Source organism: Pseudophryne corroboree, chromosome 4, assembly GCF_028390025.1.
Source record: "Pseudophryne corroboree isolate aPseCor3 chromosome 4, aPseCor3.hap2, whole genome shotgun sequence".
Classification (NCBI taxonomy): domain Eukaryota; kingdom Metazoa; phylum Chordata; class Amphibia; order Anura; family Myobatrachidae; genus Pseudophryne; species Pseudophryne corroboree.
This window is the reverse complement of record NC_086447.1, coordinates 72354681-72370775: the sequence shown is the minus strand read 5'-3', so window position 1 is coordinate 72370775 and position 16095 is coordinate 72354681. Positions and strand designations below refer to the sequence as shown.

General features: G+C 44.7%; 1 protein-coding gene across 1 annotated transcript in view; it reads left to right on the top strand.

The window, feature by feature from the left end:
* PKHD1 (PKHD1 ciliary IPT domain containing fibrocystin/polyductin) overlaps positions 1-15628 on the top strand; it is a 985750-nt gene extending 970122 nt beyond the window's left edge. Inside the window, exons 65-66 of the mRNA XM_063919219.1 lie at positions 1443-1601; positions 15493-15628. Of these exons, the coding sequence (XP_063775289.1) occupies positions 1443-1601; positions 15493-15524 (191 nt within the window). The 3' untranslated portion in view covers positions 15525-15628. The remainder of the gene's footprint in view (positions 1-1442; positions 1602-15492) is intronic.
* Positions 15629-16095: the final 467 nt, after the last annotated feature.

The following is a 16095-nucleotide window of genomic DNA, read 5'->3' as shown; positions in this document are numbered from 1 at the left end:
GTGGTGTTGCAATTCCTTCAATCGGATTGGTTTGAACCTCTACAGGAGATAGAATTTAAGTTTCTCGTTTGGAAAGTGGTCATGCTATTGGCCTTGGCTTCCACAAGGCGGGTGTCTGAGTTGGGGGCCTTGTCTCACAAGAGCCTTACCTGATCTTCCATTAAGATAGGGCGGAGTTGAGAACTCGCCAACAATTTCTTCCGAAGGTGGTTTCGTCTTTCCATATGAACCAGCCTATTGTGGTGCCAGTGGCTACTGACACCTTCACTGGGTTAAAAGTCTCTTGATGTGGTTAGAGCTTTGAAAATGTATGTTGCAAGAACAGCTAGGATTCGTAAAACAGAGGCTCTGTTTATCCTGTATGTTCCCAACAAGATTGGGTGTCCTGCTTCCAAGCAGACCATTGCGCGCTGGATCAGAGGGACGATTCAGCACGCTTATTCCACGGCAGGATTGCTGATACCGAAGTCGGTAAATGCCCATTCTACTAGAAAGGTGGGCTCATCCTGGGCGGCTGCCCGGGGGGTCTCAGCGTTAGAACTTTGCAGAGCAGCTACATGGTCAGGGGCAAACACATTTGCAAAGTTTTACAAGTTTGACACCTTGGCCGATGAGGACCTCAAGTTTGGTCAGTCGGTGCTGCAGGGTCATCCGCACTCTTCTGCCCGTACTGGAGCTTTGGTATAACGCCATGGTACTGAAGTGGAACCCAGCATCCTCTAGGACGTATGAGAAAACAGGATTTTAATACCAACCGGTAAATCCTTTTCTCCTAGTCTGTAGAGGATGCTGGGCACCTGACCCAGGTCGTACTTTACCTGCAGTTGTTAGTTTTGTAGTTACACGAGTGTTGTGTTACGATTATTTTCAGCATGTTGCTGCAATTGTTCATGCCCGTTGGCATGTGTTAAGTTGAATGCCATGTTGCGCGGCATGGTTGAGGTGTGAGCTGGTATGAATCTCACCATCAGTTTAAAAGTAAATCCTTTCCTCGAAATGTCCGTCTCCCTGGACACAGTTCCTATACTGAGGTCTGGAGGAGGGGCATAGAGGGAGGAGCCAGTTCACACCCTTGAAAAGTCTTAAAGTGTCCATGGCTCCTGCGGAACCGTCTATACCCCATGGTACTAAGTGGACCCCAGCATCCTCTACGGATTAGGAGAAAAGGATTTACCGGTAGGTATTAAAATCCTGTTTTCTGGCATTTTGCATTGCTAAATGATCTAGAAGTATGATTTCCCAGCTGTTGTATGCCGGCAAGTTCCGGCGGGTTCCTAAGACCTGTAGTTACGCAACTGCTGGAGAGTCTCCTTCCACTTATAATGTACCGTTTATTGAAGATGGAGAAATGGCAATGCGGCCAAACCCTGACTCATTCCATCGATATGACAGCTGTCTGTGAGAGACTGACATCCTCACCCTCCTCTTCCTTCTCATTGCAGGGGTGATGTTCTCAGTGCAATCCAAGGAATTCCAAGTGTCCCTCTCACCGAGCCGCGATAGGGAAAATACCTTTCTGCTGGTCGTCCTGAGCTCTGCTGCCTCCGCCATTGCCGTCTTACTCTTCTGTTGCTGTTTCCTGAAAAGAAAGAAAGGTAAAAGTGAGTAGAGCATCCATCTTGTTCTGAGGGCCTGAAAGCTACAAGCCTTCACTAAGCTCCACAGATGTAGAAGATTGTTGGCAGAGTATGCAGAAGTGCTGTGTGGTTGGTGATTGTGGGTGTGCCACACCGTACACAGCTTAACCAGATCATTGCTTTATTAACCAGGTAGAAACATGTAGCGTAGGACACAGCCAGGGACGGATTGGGAACTGAAAGTGGCCCTGAAAAAAATTGTAGAAGTAGCCTCACACGGCAGCACAAGAGTAACCATGGTGTAACCATGGCGGCAGCACCACCCCCACATGTTAACAAACAAAACAGGCCCCGCATGCACAGCGGCCTACCAGGAAACTTCCCTGTGGCCAGCCCGCCCCTGGACACAGCGCTTGACACAGGGTACAGACTGTAGATGTTGTGCTCTCTGTACTAAACGGTGGAGATAAAGGGTCATGGGGTCTCTCTATGGGCCTTGTACAGTATGTCCTTCGTATACAGGAGTAACTCAGGGTCACGTCCATACACATAGGACGCAACGGGAGAAAGATGTGCAGTAGCAGTCCAAGAACAGAACTCCGGGAGAGGGCCGCTGGGTCCTAGTGCCCGATAGCTGCAGGGCGACGGATAGAGATTGCACAGACAGCTCCTCTCTAACAAAGACAAGTCCCCTGGATATCGTTTAAAGGGCCGGTACACCTTAATACAAACTGGATAAAAGAAGTTGCTGATATCACTCATAAACCTATAGACAGGGCAGCCATCAGAAATTGCGGGGCCTGGGACTGACAAAAGAGATGTGGCCCATCCACCCCCCCCCCCCCCATTAAAAAGATTCTGCCGTACCACTCCACCTCTACGTGATGCCATGCATTGTGATATTACATCTAGGTGGAGTGCTGTGGACCTACAGCAACGATTCACAGATTGATACGCAGGGAAGGCTTGTTTTAAGAAGTTCTCCCTGTGCATCAGCCCGCTGTTGTTTCACAGCCTGGTGCAGCTCTCCAGGTTTTTGTGCTAGGAGAAAGGGGTGGGCCCTCTCTCTATAAGGGCCTGGTACACCAGTCCCCACAGTCCCCCCCTGATGGCTGCCCTGCCTATAGATAAGCCTTGTCACACACCTGCCAGCATTGCAAAAATTGGGACAAATTTAGACCATTCCGTGATCCATAAAATACTCAATCAGATCCACAATGTCACGCCCACAGTCTCACGAAGCCACCCACACTGTCTGATAGGGTGTGCCCCTTTCTGATTCAGGGCATTAGGTGGCATACTTCAACTCAGGCAACGGAAAGGCTTAAAGAAACTTTTGGTATTTTTGTGACTTTTATAACAATGGGATATGCGTAGGCTTACCATACTATCCCTTTAAACCGCGACGCTCGTGGATTACACAGATGCTGTGGCTAAAACCAGGTGAAATTTAGGCTTGAAGTCAGCCAGCCACAGAACCTGTGTAATGCATGAGTGTCCCGGGTTAAAGGCATAGTATGGTAAGCCTAGATATGTGGGCTATTGTAGCCAGGGCTGTTTCTAGACAATTTGGCTCCCAGTGAGAACAGTAAAAAAATGTGTGCGCCCCAGCAAGGTGGCATGGCCTCGCTAAAATAGGCGTGGCCTCACAGAAAAAAAATACCTTACACCCCAGTTTTTGACCCTGCACCAACAAACCTCGGCCACCACAGGAAAGAAAAAAATGTCACCATATTAAGCCCCACACAGTAATGCCCCCTGCACCATATTATGCCACACACTGCAATGCCCGTGATACATTATGCCCTACAGTAAGGCTTCTAATTACCTTTAAATAACCTGCTTGTTGCCAGGAGTTTCATGATCTGGGTTCCATGCTCGTTGCCAGGGGTGTAATGCTCCTTGCCTGGGGTTTCATGCTCTGGGTGTCATGTTTGTTGCCAAGGGTGTAATACTCGTTGCCTGGGGTTTCATGCTCTGGGTGTCATGCTCGTTACCAGGGGTTTCATGCTTGTTGCCAGGGTTGATGCCCGCAAGCGCCAAAGGCCAGCGCCATTGGCTCCCTGCTATTACCAGACCCTCCTCCTCCCAGTTATAGTACTCCGCTTGCTGGGTGGAATTTTGCGGAATGTTATGGCGTCTCTATGGCGCGTCATTTCGCGAAACTCTGCCCAGCGAGCGAGTACTATGGCTGGGTGGAGGGGAGCCGATTATAGCAGCATTCAAGTGCCACTAGAAACAGCCCTGAGTGTAGCCAGGGCTGTACTAAGGGCAGTGTAACTTATACTGCCGCCCCAGGTGCAAGGACAAGGTGCAGCACACTTGCTACCCCAGAGGCACCTGTCTTATGCTTTTGGGGTGCCTGCAGGTGCAATGCAATGCCCATAGAGGCACTGAGCACATGCTTAAATCATGCACATCACCTAGCTCTTTCTTCCAGCCCCCTCTTATGTGATGTCATGGGTGATGCAGTAGGGCAGCACAGAAGTATCTGGATGTGCCCCGTACAGCAGTGAATTTAGCTGCAAATATCCCGCTTTGTGTGGGCCAGTCACAGTGGAACACAGCAGTGTCCCGTGGTGGTGCTGGGGGGGGGGGGGGGAATTGGGGCGATCACACACCGCTGCTCTGCTGTGTGAGCAGCGATGTTTGCTGGGTGAGCAGCGGTTAAATAGATACGCACGGCATCTACACAATGCAGGGACTGTCTCTGGGGGCAGTCCAACATCTCCAGGAGTGCTGGGCACCCCCCTCAGAGCGACGAATCGGGGGATGCCGCGAGGCTGTACCCCCATCCTGCGTGGCCTCTCCCCTCTTCGGCTCTTGGGGTGTCCCACTCCATTGCCCACGAAAGTTGGGAGGTATGTATATTACCTGGAATTCATCGTGGCTTATAATGTGTATTATGGATTTATAATGTGTTTACTATGTTGTAGTCCCCTAACATTGGCCAAGCTCTGCTGTGGAGCAGGCAGTCTTATATAGGTGCAGAGCAGTAGCCCAGGTGGGCGCCATGGGCCTCACTCCTCTTCATACTACGTCCAGTCTCTCTACGTTTTGTCGGGGTACCATGTTTGGGATTTTTTGGAGAATGGTGCATGTGTGGATGATAACAAAAGTCTCTGGTACAGCACGCAGGTCGCCATATTTCCAAAGATATTACCCGTAAGATGGTGCCACCAGCAGTTTACATAGGGAGGGAGACTCGTTGCACTATAAGATTTGTTACAGTTGTCTGTATGCACTGTACATCCTGCATCCATTACAGATATACCCATGGTGCAATGTTCCAGCAATACATTATGCCAGTCCCACGTTTTCTTCCCTATTCTGCAAAAATTAATTCCCCACTATATTTGAGACGTTGACTGCGGATGGGATAGAACTGGCGATTTTTACGGGCAAATTTCATCAGTGAAACACATTTCACCTTTTTTTTTCCCGTTTCTATGGCCTTCTTTAAAATGTTTTTCTCCTTTTACTTTTATTAACGAATTTACAAAAACAACCTTATTGAGCCAAAAAAATTAATCAAGTGTAACACAGTAAATAGCATAAGAAGCTCTAATTTTAATCTTTCACCAAATGGGATTTCAAGTAAATCTTTGGATTATTTTCACGGATAAGGTTCAGTTCTGGTTACTTGATATATTTCATGTGTATCTGACCGTTTTATAAGCTATAAGCTAATTGCTACTATCCGTCAAAAAATAATCCTTTCATCTGTATCTGTAATGTCCTATATAGCGTTGTTCTAGATAATTAATTATGCTGTGAATACGGACACATAGAGTAAGCTATTTAATTAGAGTAACAACAAACTTAAATACAATGGGGGTCATTCCGAGTTGTTCGCTCGCAAGCTGCTTTTAGCAGCTTTGCACACGCTAAGCCGCCGCCTACTGGAAGTGAATCTTAGCTTATCAAAATTGCGAACGAAAGATTAGCAGAATTGCGAATAGACACTTCTTAGCAGTTTCTGAGTAGCTTCAGACTTACTCGGCATCTGCGATCAGTTCAGTGCTTGTCGTTCCTGGTTTGACGTCACAAACACACCCAGCGTTCGCCCAGACACTCCTCCGTTTCTCCAGCCACTCCCGCGTTTTTCCCAGAAATGGCAGCGTTTTTTCACACACACCCATAAAACGGCCAGTTTCCGCCCAGAAACACCCACTTCCTGTCAATCACACTCCGATCAGCAGAACGAAGAAAAAACCTCGTAATGCCGTGAGTAAAATACCTAACTGCATAGCAAATTTACTTGGCGCAGTCGCACTGCGGACATTGCGCATGCGCATTAGCGACTAATCGCTCCGTTGCGAGAAAAAAATAACGAGCAAACAACTCGGAATGACCCCCAATATTCCCTCCGACTTGTCCTGATTTGGGAGGATAGTTAAGTTTTAGAGATAGAGGATTGGCTTTTGACGTATTGGGGTTATTCAGATTGAGGGTACGTAATAGCAGATCAGTTGCAGGAATTATGTTATCTACTTTTTCCTTTTTTTTCGGAATTGGGAGCTACATGAGGAAGGCTAGAGAGGAAGGACACATCTGTATATACATGTTACATTATATATGTAGCTGCTAAGTTTCTAACTTTTGGTGGTAGATTTATCAACGCTTGTTGAGAAATGAAGCGGAGAGATATAAATAGGCTCATTTATCAATGAGTGATAAATTTCACTGTGAGTGATAAATTTCATTAGCCACTCACCTCCTACAGTAACTGTCATTTTTTAAACGCAGCCTGTGACATGGAAGTTAGAAGCTGATTTGCTGGTGCAATTTATCACTCACAGTGAAATTTATCACTCTTTGATAAATAAGGGCAAAAGCCTGTAAAATGGAAGAAGCTTATTGGTTAGTACTAAATCTCTCTAAACTTTGCTAAGTCTCCCCCTTGGTTTGCCTCTCCAGAAAAGACCGTACGTCCCAGCAGTTGGCAGCCAACTTTAAACACGACCTGTGTGCCATCGCCAGAACTAGCCAGCCCCAAAACCCCATCACTCTCTATGTGCACACCAGCAAAAACAATGCCCTTCAGTCATGCCCAAGCCAGGCAATGCCCCTGTAAAGATGCACTAGCCACCTGATAAATATATCATTGTAATTCTATTCCCAGAAAGCCTATGTATTTTTTACATGTAGACATGGCATGGGGCGCAGGAGTTTGCCCGGCAGACACTGTCATTTCATAAACAAACCTCATGCATGATGCATTAGATTAAGCGCACTCATTTATAAAGGGCACGTGAGAACAAAGAACATAGCGGCAGATGTATGATCCTGCGCCTAAAGATCCTCATGGTAGGTATGACACTTAACCGATTTTTGGCGGTGATATGCTGGCACACATCACCAGCATGTATGTACCCCTGGGCTGCCGTTTATTCGCCATGCGCTACGTCACTCGTGCGGTGATGTGTTCCCTTTTTTTCTTTCCGGCATTCGTTGTCCTCCCGCGCACGTGCAGTAAAGTGACGGAGGGGGATTAACGTGAGGCCAGGAGCCACCTCAGCCATCATACATAGGGTAGCCAACGCCTTCCTATGCACACGGCGCAGCAGGCGATATTGTTGTACGCACTGTGTGCATTCATTAAAACCCCGATGTGATCCGCTTCTTACATTCAGGGGAAGGGGAAGCGGTAACAGCGGGATATAACAAAATACACATAGTGCAGGTTTTCACATCTGCCCCATAATGTGCAATGCAGGCTCAGTGTTATGCTCTAGTAAATCATCCTCATTACTGCATTTAGCAGGGCCAAAGCCTGAATTAAGCACAACATTGGCGCATGCAGGGGGGGGGGGGGTACTGAGTACCCAGAATCGCCTCCTCATGGACCAAATTCTTATAGAATAGGCTTTAAACCGGGACACTCATGAATTACACAGGTTCTGTGGCTGGCTGACTTCAAACCTGCATTTCACTTGCTTTTAATCAGCCACAGAACATGCCTAATGGTAGAGCCAGTTCTGCCTGTTAGTATATAGTGGGATATGTTCTTTCCCTGGCATATTTGGGCCCAGGTCCGACTGATTATGCTAACTACAGTTAGGTGCCCATAGCTACATAGAACCTGTGGCAAGGGGTTTTGTTGCGCTCACCACTTTCCCCCACCCCCCCACCCCCTGCTGGCATTCTGCGGCCGGGATCCCAACATCGGGGTCCCACCCACCGGTAAGCCATACCCAACCCCTTCCTATCTATTGTTGTAGCTCTGACTACCCGCTGCTGGTGTCTTAAGCTCAGTTGCTACTTATCTACATACTGGAATATTGGAGCCCTTTTTGGAAAACAGAGAAGTCATTTTTACCTCCTGAAAACCAGAGCAATGATTGAATGCTGTAGGCCTTCCGCTCCCAACCTACAGTAATCACAACATTAAATCAATAGCCCTCACGCTTCCTCCCAGGCAGACGCATTTAATAAATAGCATTTACATTTTGTAAAGACTCCCTTCAACCACATATTAAATATTCATATTTATTAAGTAGGCTATTTCGCCCCAACATTAAATCAATAGTATTCATATTTAATAAATACTGAACAAACCAAATGTATTGGCGCTGAAAAACAAGAAAAATGATGTGTATATATATATATATATATATATTTATTAACAATGGTGGGACCTGTATTGCGCTACAGTTACCAATAATACAAGATTTAAAGGTCTACAATATACTTCGATGGATGAAACTTGTGTATTGGCTGCTTTGCCCAAGAATGATCTCTTGCCAGTAATGAGTTGACCTACAAAAAACTGCTCTTGTGGAGCGCCAAATTTGAGTAGTCTTTTTACTTCACCATTTTCTTTAAATAAACAATGTTTGCTGATGTGGATAAAGACAAAACCTCATAATATTATGATTCTCTCATACCAAGGTACACCCAACAAGATCCATGTACCACTTCTTTTTACAATTGATAAAAAAAAGTTTATTCAAAAACACACTTAAAATGTACTTTGCATCACACATGTATTGTGACCATTGTGAGGCAGATGTTGAGGCAGACCATTAGTCAGGGCGAGCCCGTTGACAACTTGTTCAGCCCACTTCTGAGCACGATATCGTATCACCCAACGGGTTTCGTCATAAAATGACTTCCTCAGGGGTGATTAATTTCTAGTGTGAACTCCCAATGGGTACTTTGTTCTTCTGTTAAAAATGTCAATATCACGTCCTTTTAAAATGCTTAATAACAACTTGCTGACTGCTCCTATCGCTGAATGAGGACATATCAGGTCTGGATTCTCTTAATACCCTCAGCTGGATAATGGAGAGCAGTTTCTATCTATCTATATATCTATTTATCTCTCTATCTATTTATCTCTCTATCTCTCTCTCTCTCTATCTATCTATCTATCTATCTATCTATCTATCTATCTATCTATCTATCTTTATATATACCAGTCAGGAATAACGTTAGCTTGTTTTTCCAGCACATTCCACAGATGCTTGATCGGATTGGGATCCGGAGAATTTTGTCATGATCCTCAAAGAACATTTTTTTGCAGTGTGACCGGGCGCATTATCCTGCTGAAAGAGGCCACTGCCATATCAGGGAATACCGTTGCCATGCAGGGGGGTGTACTTGGTCTGCAGAAGTGTTTAGGTACTGTAGATGGTACATGTCAAAGTAGCATCCACATGAATGGCAGGACCCAAGGTTTTCCTGCCTCCACCGGCATGCCTTTTTCCTAAAGTTCATCCTGGTGCCATGTCCGTCCACATGATGTAAAAGAGAAGGTGATTCGTCAGACCAGGCTATCTTCTTCCATTGCTCCATTGGAGCATTGGTCCAGTTCTGATTCTCACGTGCCCATTGCAAGAACTTTTGGCAGTGGACAAAAGTCAACATCGGCACTCTGACCGATCTGCAGCTACTCAGCCCCATACACAGAAAGCTGCGATGCATTGTGTGCTCTGACACCTTAATATCATAGCCGCCATTAACTATTCCTACAATTTGTGGTCTTCCGTGGGATCAGACCAGACTGGCTAGCCTTCACTCCCCATGCACATCAATGAGCCCTGACCTGATAAGAACAACAGGGAACCCATGACTCTGTTGACGATTGACCAGTTGTCCTTCCTTGGGCTCCATTTGGAAGGTACTGAGAACCAGAAACACCCCACAGGAAATGCCGTTTTGGAGATACTCTGACCCAGTCATCTATTAATGACAGTTTAGCCCTTGTCAAAGTCACTTGCCCATTTTGCCTGTTTCCAACACATCAACTTCAAGAACTGTCTGTTGATTTGCTGCCTATTGTATCCCACCCCTTGACATGTGCCATTGTAAGTATGGAAAGTTGGTGGCCTCAAATATAATGAAGTGCAGTTTGCAAATGGCTCATATAAGTCTACAGTAAAGTACTATACAAACAATCCACCAGCATACATGTATGTGTAAATCATTACTCCTGATTTACACATGCATGAAAAATTCTGTATCAGGGACTAACGACAAGTCTTTTAAATAGATGCAGCAGCTATGAAATGGAACAGGCAGCATATTGTGGGCTTATTGTAGTTAGCAATAGTTGGCAGTGAGGGCAAAGCAGCACAAAATAGCTCACATGTTCCATCAGAGAACTGGTGCTTTTAAGTCATATGCAAGACAGATAAATGACTAAAGCCTAGCAGGAGTAGTCCACGGATAATTAAGCTCAGCTTCCATATGACATACAGTAGACACAAATACGCATTCATATGCTAGTACTGTATTGTTACTGGTATATGGCGGCCACCTTATCCGAATGAGGTGTGTATGGAGATCCCAAGCTTTTGATAGGAGAGTGGAGTCCGATGCTTAGAGTCGGTGCCGCTGAACCCAGTTGTTAAAGAAGAAGAAAACATAGAGGAGCTGCTCTGTTAGGATTGCCTGTCTATGGACACGTGGTCAATGTGGAGGAGTCACTGATGCATTTCATCTGTTCAGTGGGACTTTTTCAAAGGTCTTTGTGAAAAGTCTATGAGATTTGATGGGGGGGGGGGGGAGATTTGGATGGATTGGAAAGAGTCAGGATGGCTGGTCCTTAGGAGACAGGCTAGTCACCTGCAGCTGTACCTGGGTAGCCAAGATTAGGCTCCCTTACATGTGGAAGCATAGGTCACTTGTCTTTCTCAACATATACTCTCCATTGATGCTTCAGATTCCTGGTCTAATGGACGGGATAAACCTTAATGTAATTAATACTCAATGTAGAGTTTCAAGTACAGCTATATGAATGACTGCCATGCTATCTATATTGTATAGTCTATAGTGTTGTGCTGCAGACCAATCAAAATGGTTGGATATGTTTGTAAAAATAATCTTCTTGGCACCCACTGGTATAAGCCTATAAATCCCTCTAATGGATTATATTTTGCAAAAACTCTACAATGAGAACAAAACAAGATGTATGTTGAACAGTGGTTCCCAATCTTTTTTTTGAGTCACTGCGCCCAGGAGTATTAGAATTTTTTTCACGGCACCCCTAGATCAAAAGTTTCTTAATGAGAAATTTAGAGAGAAATATTAAATTAAGTAAAATGAGTTTATATGTCATCCTTAGGTTCAATTGTGTGGTGAGGGACAAGATTTGCTTCTGTTTGTCACCTTTCCTTGGCTCCATACGTATGGTCCACAGTGATCGGTATACACAATCAAACTCCATGCCTATTTTGTTATTCTTAGATTGGGTATGTTGGAAATTTATGTTAAATTATGGCTCCCAATGTCATATATGGGGTCATAGCACAACCTGAATGCTGAGTCCTAATGAAAGCATTGCGGGAGGTTGTCTGGCCTGGATAAGTGTAAAACATTTAACACCTTGTAAAACCTTTTAACACTTAAACTGCTACCAGAATGATGCCTTGTGGAAGTTGGATTGTGCTGGCCTGGGGGGGTCCTGTGCTCTGGACTTGAACTTTAGGAATATTAGGGACCCACCCAAAGAGGTCACCTGGGCATGGTAGGTGGACCCATATTTCTGGCCAAAAATTATGCTAAGAACCTCAATTTTACTCCATGTTAAATTGTAGCGTTTATTATAATTGTTCTGATTGCCAATGTTCTTAGTGTTTAGAGTGTGGACCTGCATTTTCTCTTTTTGTGGATTCAACCATCCACATAAGTGTCAATGGGTGGATGGAACAAAGTAGATTAGGAAAGTAATATTTATTATTGCTCAAACAAATTCAGGAGGACAGTAACTGGAAGGAAAAAAAATCTTCTTGCAAAAACTGCTCAAGGACTACTGCCATCTTTGGAACTATTTAAGCATCTCAGCCCTCAAGTTTGTCCCTCTCATGCCGGGCCTAGATTCCTGGTTGTGCTGCAGCGATTGCTGTGACTTGGAAAGAAACAAAGCGCTTCCATTCTTCAGATGGTCGGTAACTTAATTTGCCCACACTTGTGGTGTTTACTTTATGTACCGTAATTAGGTAGGATAAGGTCCGAGTACAGTCTCATCTCCTTACTTCAATTAGAACTTATCAGAAAGAGGAAAATAAAGGAAATGCTGCAATTTATATGTTTTGATACTTACCATGCCACTCCTAAGACAGCATTCAGCTTTGTGCGCCCGAGGACACATATCTGCTATAAATTCATTTTTATCTAATTTGTCTGAGATCTAAGCTTCCTGTGGAGGTCTGTGATCAAAGACACTGATTCTGTCTGATGTTGGCTCTGACACACAATGTACGCTGACTTAGTTCTGTCTATACACTCACTGTGGGAAGCTTGGATTGCCCCCTAACACCTGGGCGTAGGGAACTTTTACAGTGTCTGGGGATGACGGCAGGTATGGTCCCAGTGGGTCAGCTGTAATAAACAATGAATACAGAGCTTGCAAGTGAAACATTAATTAGTGTATAGCGACCAATTTCAACAAAAAGATGAGCTTTTGTAAGGGGCAACGGCAATGTTTTCTCAGACATTGGGCAGATGTATTAAGCCTGGAGAAGTGATAAAGCAGTGATAAGTGGAAGGTGATAACGCACCAGCCAATCAGCTCCTAACTGTTCATTTACATATTGGAGCTGATTGGTTGATGCTGTATCACCTTGCATTTATCACTGCTGTATCACTTCTCCAGGCTTCATACATCTGCCCCATTATATGGAACAATGGGGCAGATGTATTAAACCTGGAGAAGGGATAAAGAAATGATAAGTGGAAGGTGATAACACACCAGCCAATCAGCTTCTAACTGTTCATTTACATATTGGAGCTGATTGGCTGATGCCGTATCACCTTGCATTTATCACTGCTTTATCACTTCTCCAGGCTTCATACATCTGCCCCATTATATGGGACAATGGGATTGATGTATTAAACTTGGAGAAGGGATAAAGAAGTGATAAGTGGAAGGTGATAACGCACCAGCCAATCAGCTCTTAACTGTCATTTTTCAAATCCGTAATGATTGGCTGGTGCATTATCATCTTGCACTTATCACTTCTTCTCCAGGTTAATACATCTGCCCCATTGTTATGACATCTCAATTCTCCAGATTTCACACAAAGAAATTTAACTCTTGGGTCAGAACTTTCAAGTTTGGAATATATTTGTGCTGGGAAGACACAGGGGGCGCACAATAGTGAAGGTCGTCTTAAAATTCAACTTTACTGAACATGTGATATAGGTGATATATCACCGCAATCGCATGAATCAAAGAACACTCCAGTCCTCTAATGCCGGTACCAGGAAGTCTCCTGCGTTCCATGCCTTGTTTTCGGACCAATGACTTTCCAATGTGGCTGGGAGTGCCACACGATCTTCGCCAGCCTCCCGACCATTCCGGGAGAGTGGGCAAGTATGAAATACTGTATACTGAGTTTGTGCAGGAGGAAGCTGTTATATATTAGTATACTAACTGAATACCCATACTTCGCTACGGAATGTGAAGTATTTCCATGCGTGTAACTTTAATTTTGAAGGACTTCCTGGTAAACTACATTTTTAGTCTTTCCTTCAGGCTGAAGAAGTCACTCCTCAGATCCACACCAGCCACTTTCAGACTCTGCCCCTGAGCTTTGTTAATGGTCATGGCGTAGCAGACCTTTACCGGGAACTGCGGCCGTTTGAACTGCAGGTGGTAATCTGATGGATCATAGGAATTCTTGAAATGAAGACAATCTCTCCCGGGCCGGCGCCTGTGAATATTATCGCTTCAATGACATGTTTGTGCAGAGTCTTCACCTGCAGCCTGGTACCATTGCACAGTTTGGGTGGATTCAAGTTGCGTAAAAGCATTATGAGGGTGCCGACATTGAGATAGAGTACATGAGGTGGTATTCCGGGAGGGTTCAGAGTATGCAGAAACTCTTCAGGGTAATGAATGGTATCCTCCACCACGGATTCATCCGACTAGTACCTAACCATATCTGAAGCCAGATTCTTCAATAGAGTGTTGTTGATATTAACTGCTGAGTCATTTGTTGGAGTGAGAATAGCCCTCTCCCTCAGCCAAGAGATGCTTTTACTCTCATTCTCATTCGAGGTCGGGTAGATCCTCTCAGTCAAGGCGTTCAAGTCGTAGACTAAATCTCAAAGGTTTTACGGAATACGGACTCCCCCCCCCCTCCCCCAATAACTTGCCATCCCCTATTTTCAGAAGTAATTCAGAAAACTCCTCTGCATTCAAGTTGCCTTTAAGGTGCACTCGCATGTTGACCCTCAAGGAAAGGACGTTGACTCTTCGGCATGGGTAGGATGACTTGAGACATGCCTTGAGCTCATCGGCACGTGTACCCCATGGTATGATAGGTAAGGTCTGTCTAAAGTCTCCGACCAGCAGCACCGTCACCCCACCCATCAGATGGGTGCAGCTCCTGTTGTCCTGGAGCGTCCAGTTAAGAGCCTCAACGCCCCCCTTGTTGCCCATGGTGCACTCGTCCCACATGATGAGCTTGATCTCTCAAAGTACCTGAGCCATGTCACTCTGCTTAGAGGTGTTGCAGAGCGCTGACTCTGAGTGGTTCAGATTAAGAGGCAACTTAAAGGCAGAATGAGCCGTCTTGCCACAATCAAGCAAAGTTGCGGCTATACCTGAGGAAGCAACGGCAGTAGCTATCTTACTATCGCTACTGACTTTGGCTAACAACAGATTAATCAAAAAGGTTTTTCTAGTCTAAATCTTATCTGGATTAACCCTTTTGGGGTTGGAATTTTGAAAGATCTCTTCTAAGTAGGTGCCTACATCACAAAACAAAGCTACTGTCCACATTTCAAGTTCCTAGTCCTCATGGTTCCGGAGATTTCGTGAGGAGTCAGTGAGTCAGTCGGTGGTATTTGGCTTTTATATATGTAGATTTGTCCCAGCACTTGTCTGCATGCACTTGTTCTAGCCATGACATCTTTGGGCTGGTTTACCAGTACGCTCTGTCCCCCGCAGTGCAGCAGCCATTGATAGAGAAGGGGGATCCCATGCATGTTGTTCGTGGGCCATAGATAACTATATATATATATATATATATATATATATATCTTGAAGAGAGCTGGCACTCACCCTAGATGAATACGGCTCCGGTGCCCCCAGGAATAATGAGTATACAGCGAAAAGAAGCATGCAGCGGCACTCAGAGACTTTATCCCAGTAGATAACGTGCAAAAAGAGGACTTTAATCCATAACAACAAAGTAAGGTGACCAACGTTTCGGGGCGCTAACGTCCCTTTGTCAAGGTGATACGTATCACCTTGCCAAAGGGACGTTAGCGCCCCGAAACGTTGGCCACCTTACTTTGTTGTTATTGATTAAAGTCACGTTATCTACTGGGATCAAGTCTCTGAGTGCCGCTGCATGCTTCTTTTCGCTGTATATATATATATATATATATAAAATCTTCTTATGCTTTAAAAAAACAACACATTTTACCTGAAAATGAAGAAATGTGTTTATTCCCACAGGGCTGAAAGCAGGAGCTAAGCTGAGAAGGTGATACACGTTGCAGCATACAAGATCTGTGTTGTGTTCTAAATGCAGAATTTGTGCAATCCATGGATTTGAAGCTTTATACATTATGTACTTTTGATTTGTCTTCTAATAAACGTGTTACATACTGTAGATGTGATGTGTTTGTCATGTTATATACTCTGGTTTTTCGATAAGGGATAAGATTTACAACCTTATTTTCTGTCTTTTCCATACTCGGAGTAATTGTTCTATTATGACCCACTGCCACCGACCTTGGTGCATCCTGTAGTATTGCTGACACAGATAACATCAGGGAAAATACTTCATATTCCATAAGTCCCCCAACAAAATTCACCTGTACGCCACTACGTGATTAGGAAATGGTTGCGTTTGATCTTATATCAAGCAATGTGTGCCGGACAACCTTCAGTCAAAGTTCCTATCCTACAGTCCATGAATCATAGCTAAATGTATGGTCTTCTTACTACACCCTACTGTGTCTTCTGGTATAGCTCCGAAAAGAGTCACCCCAACCACTAAGACTGGTGACAGAAGCCTTGTTTCATTCAACAGACCTATCTTACTACCTAAAGTAT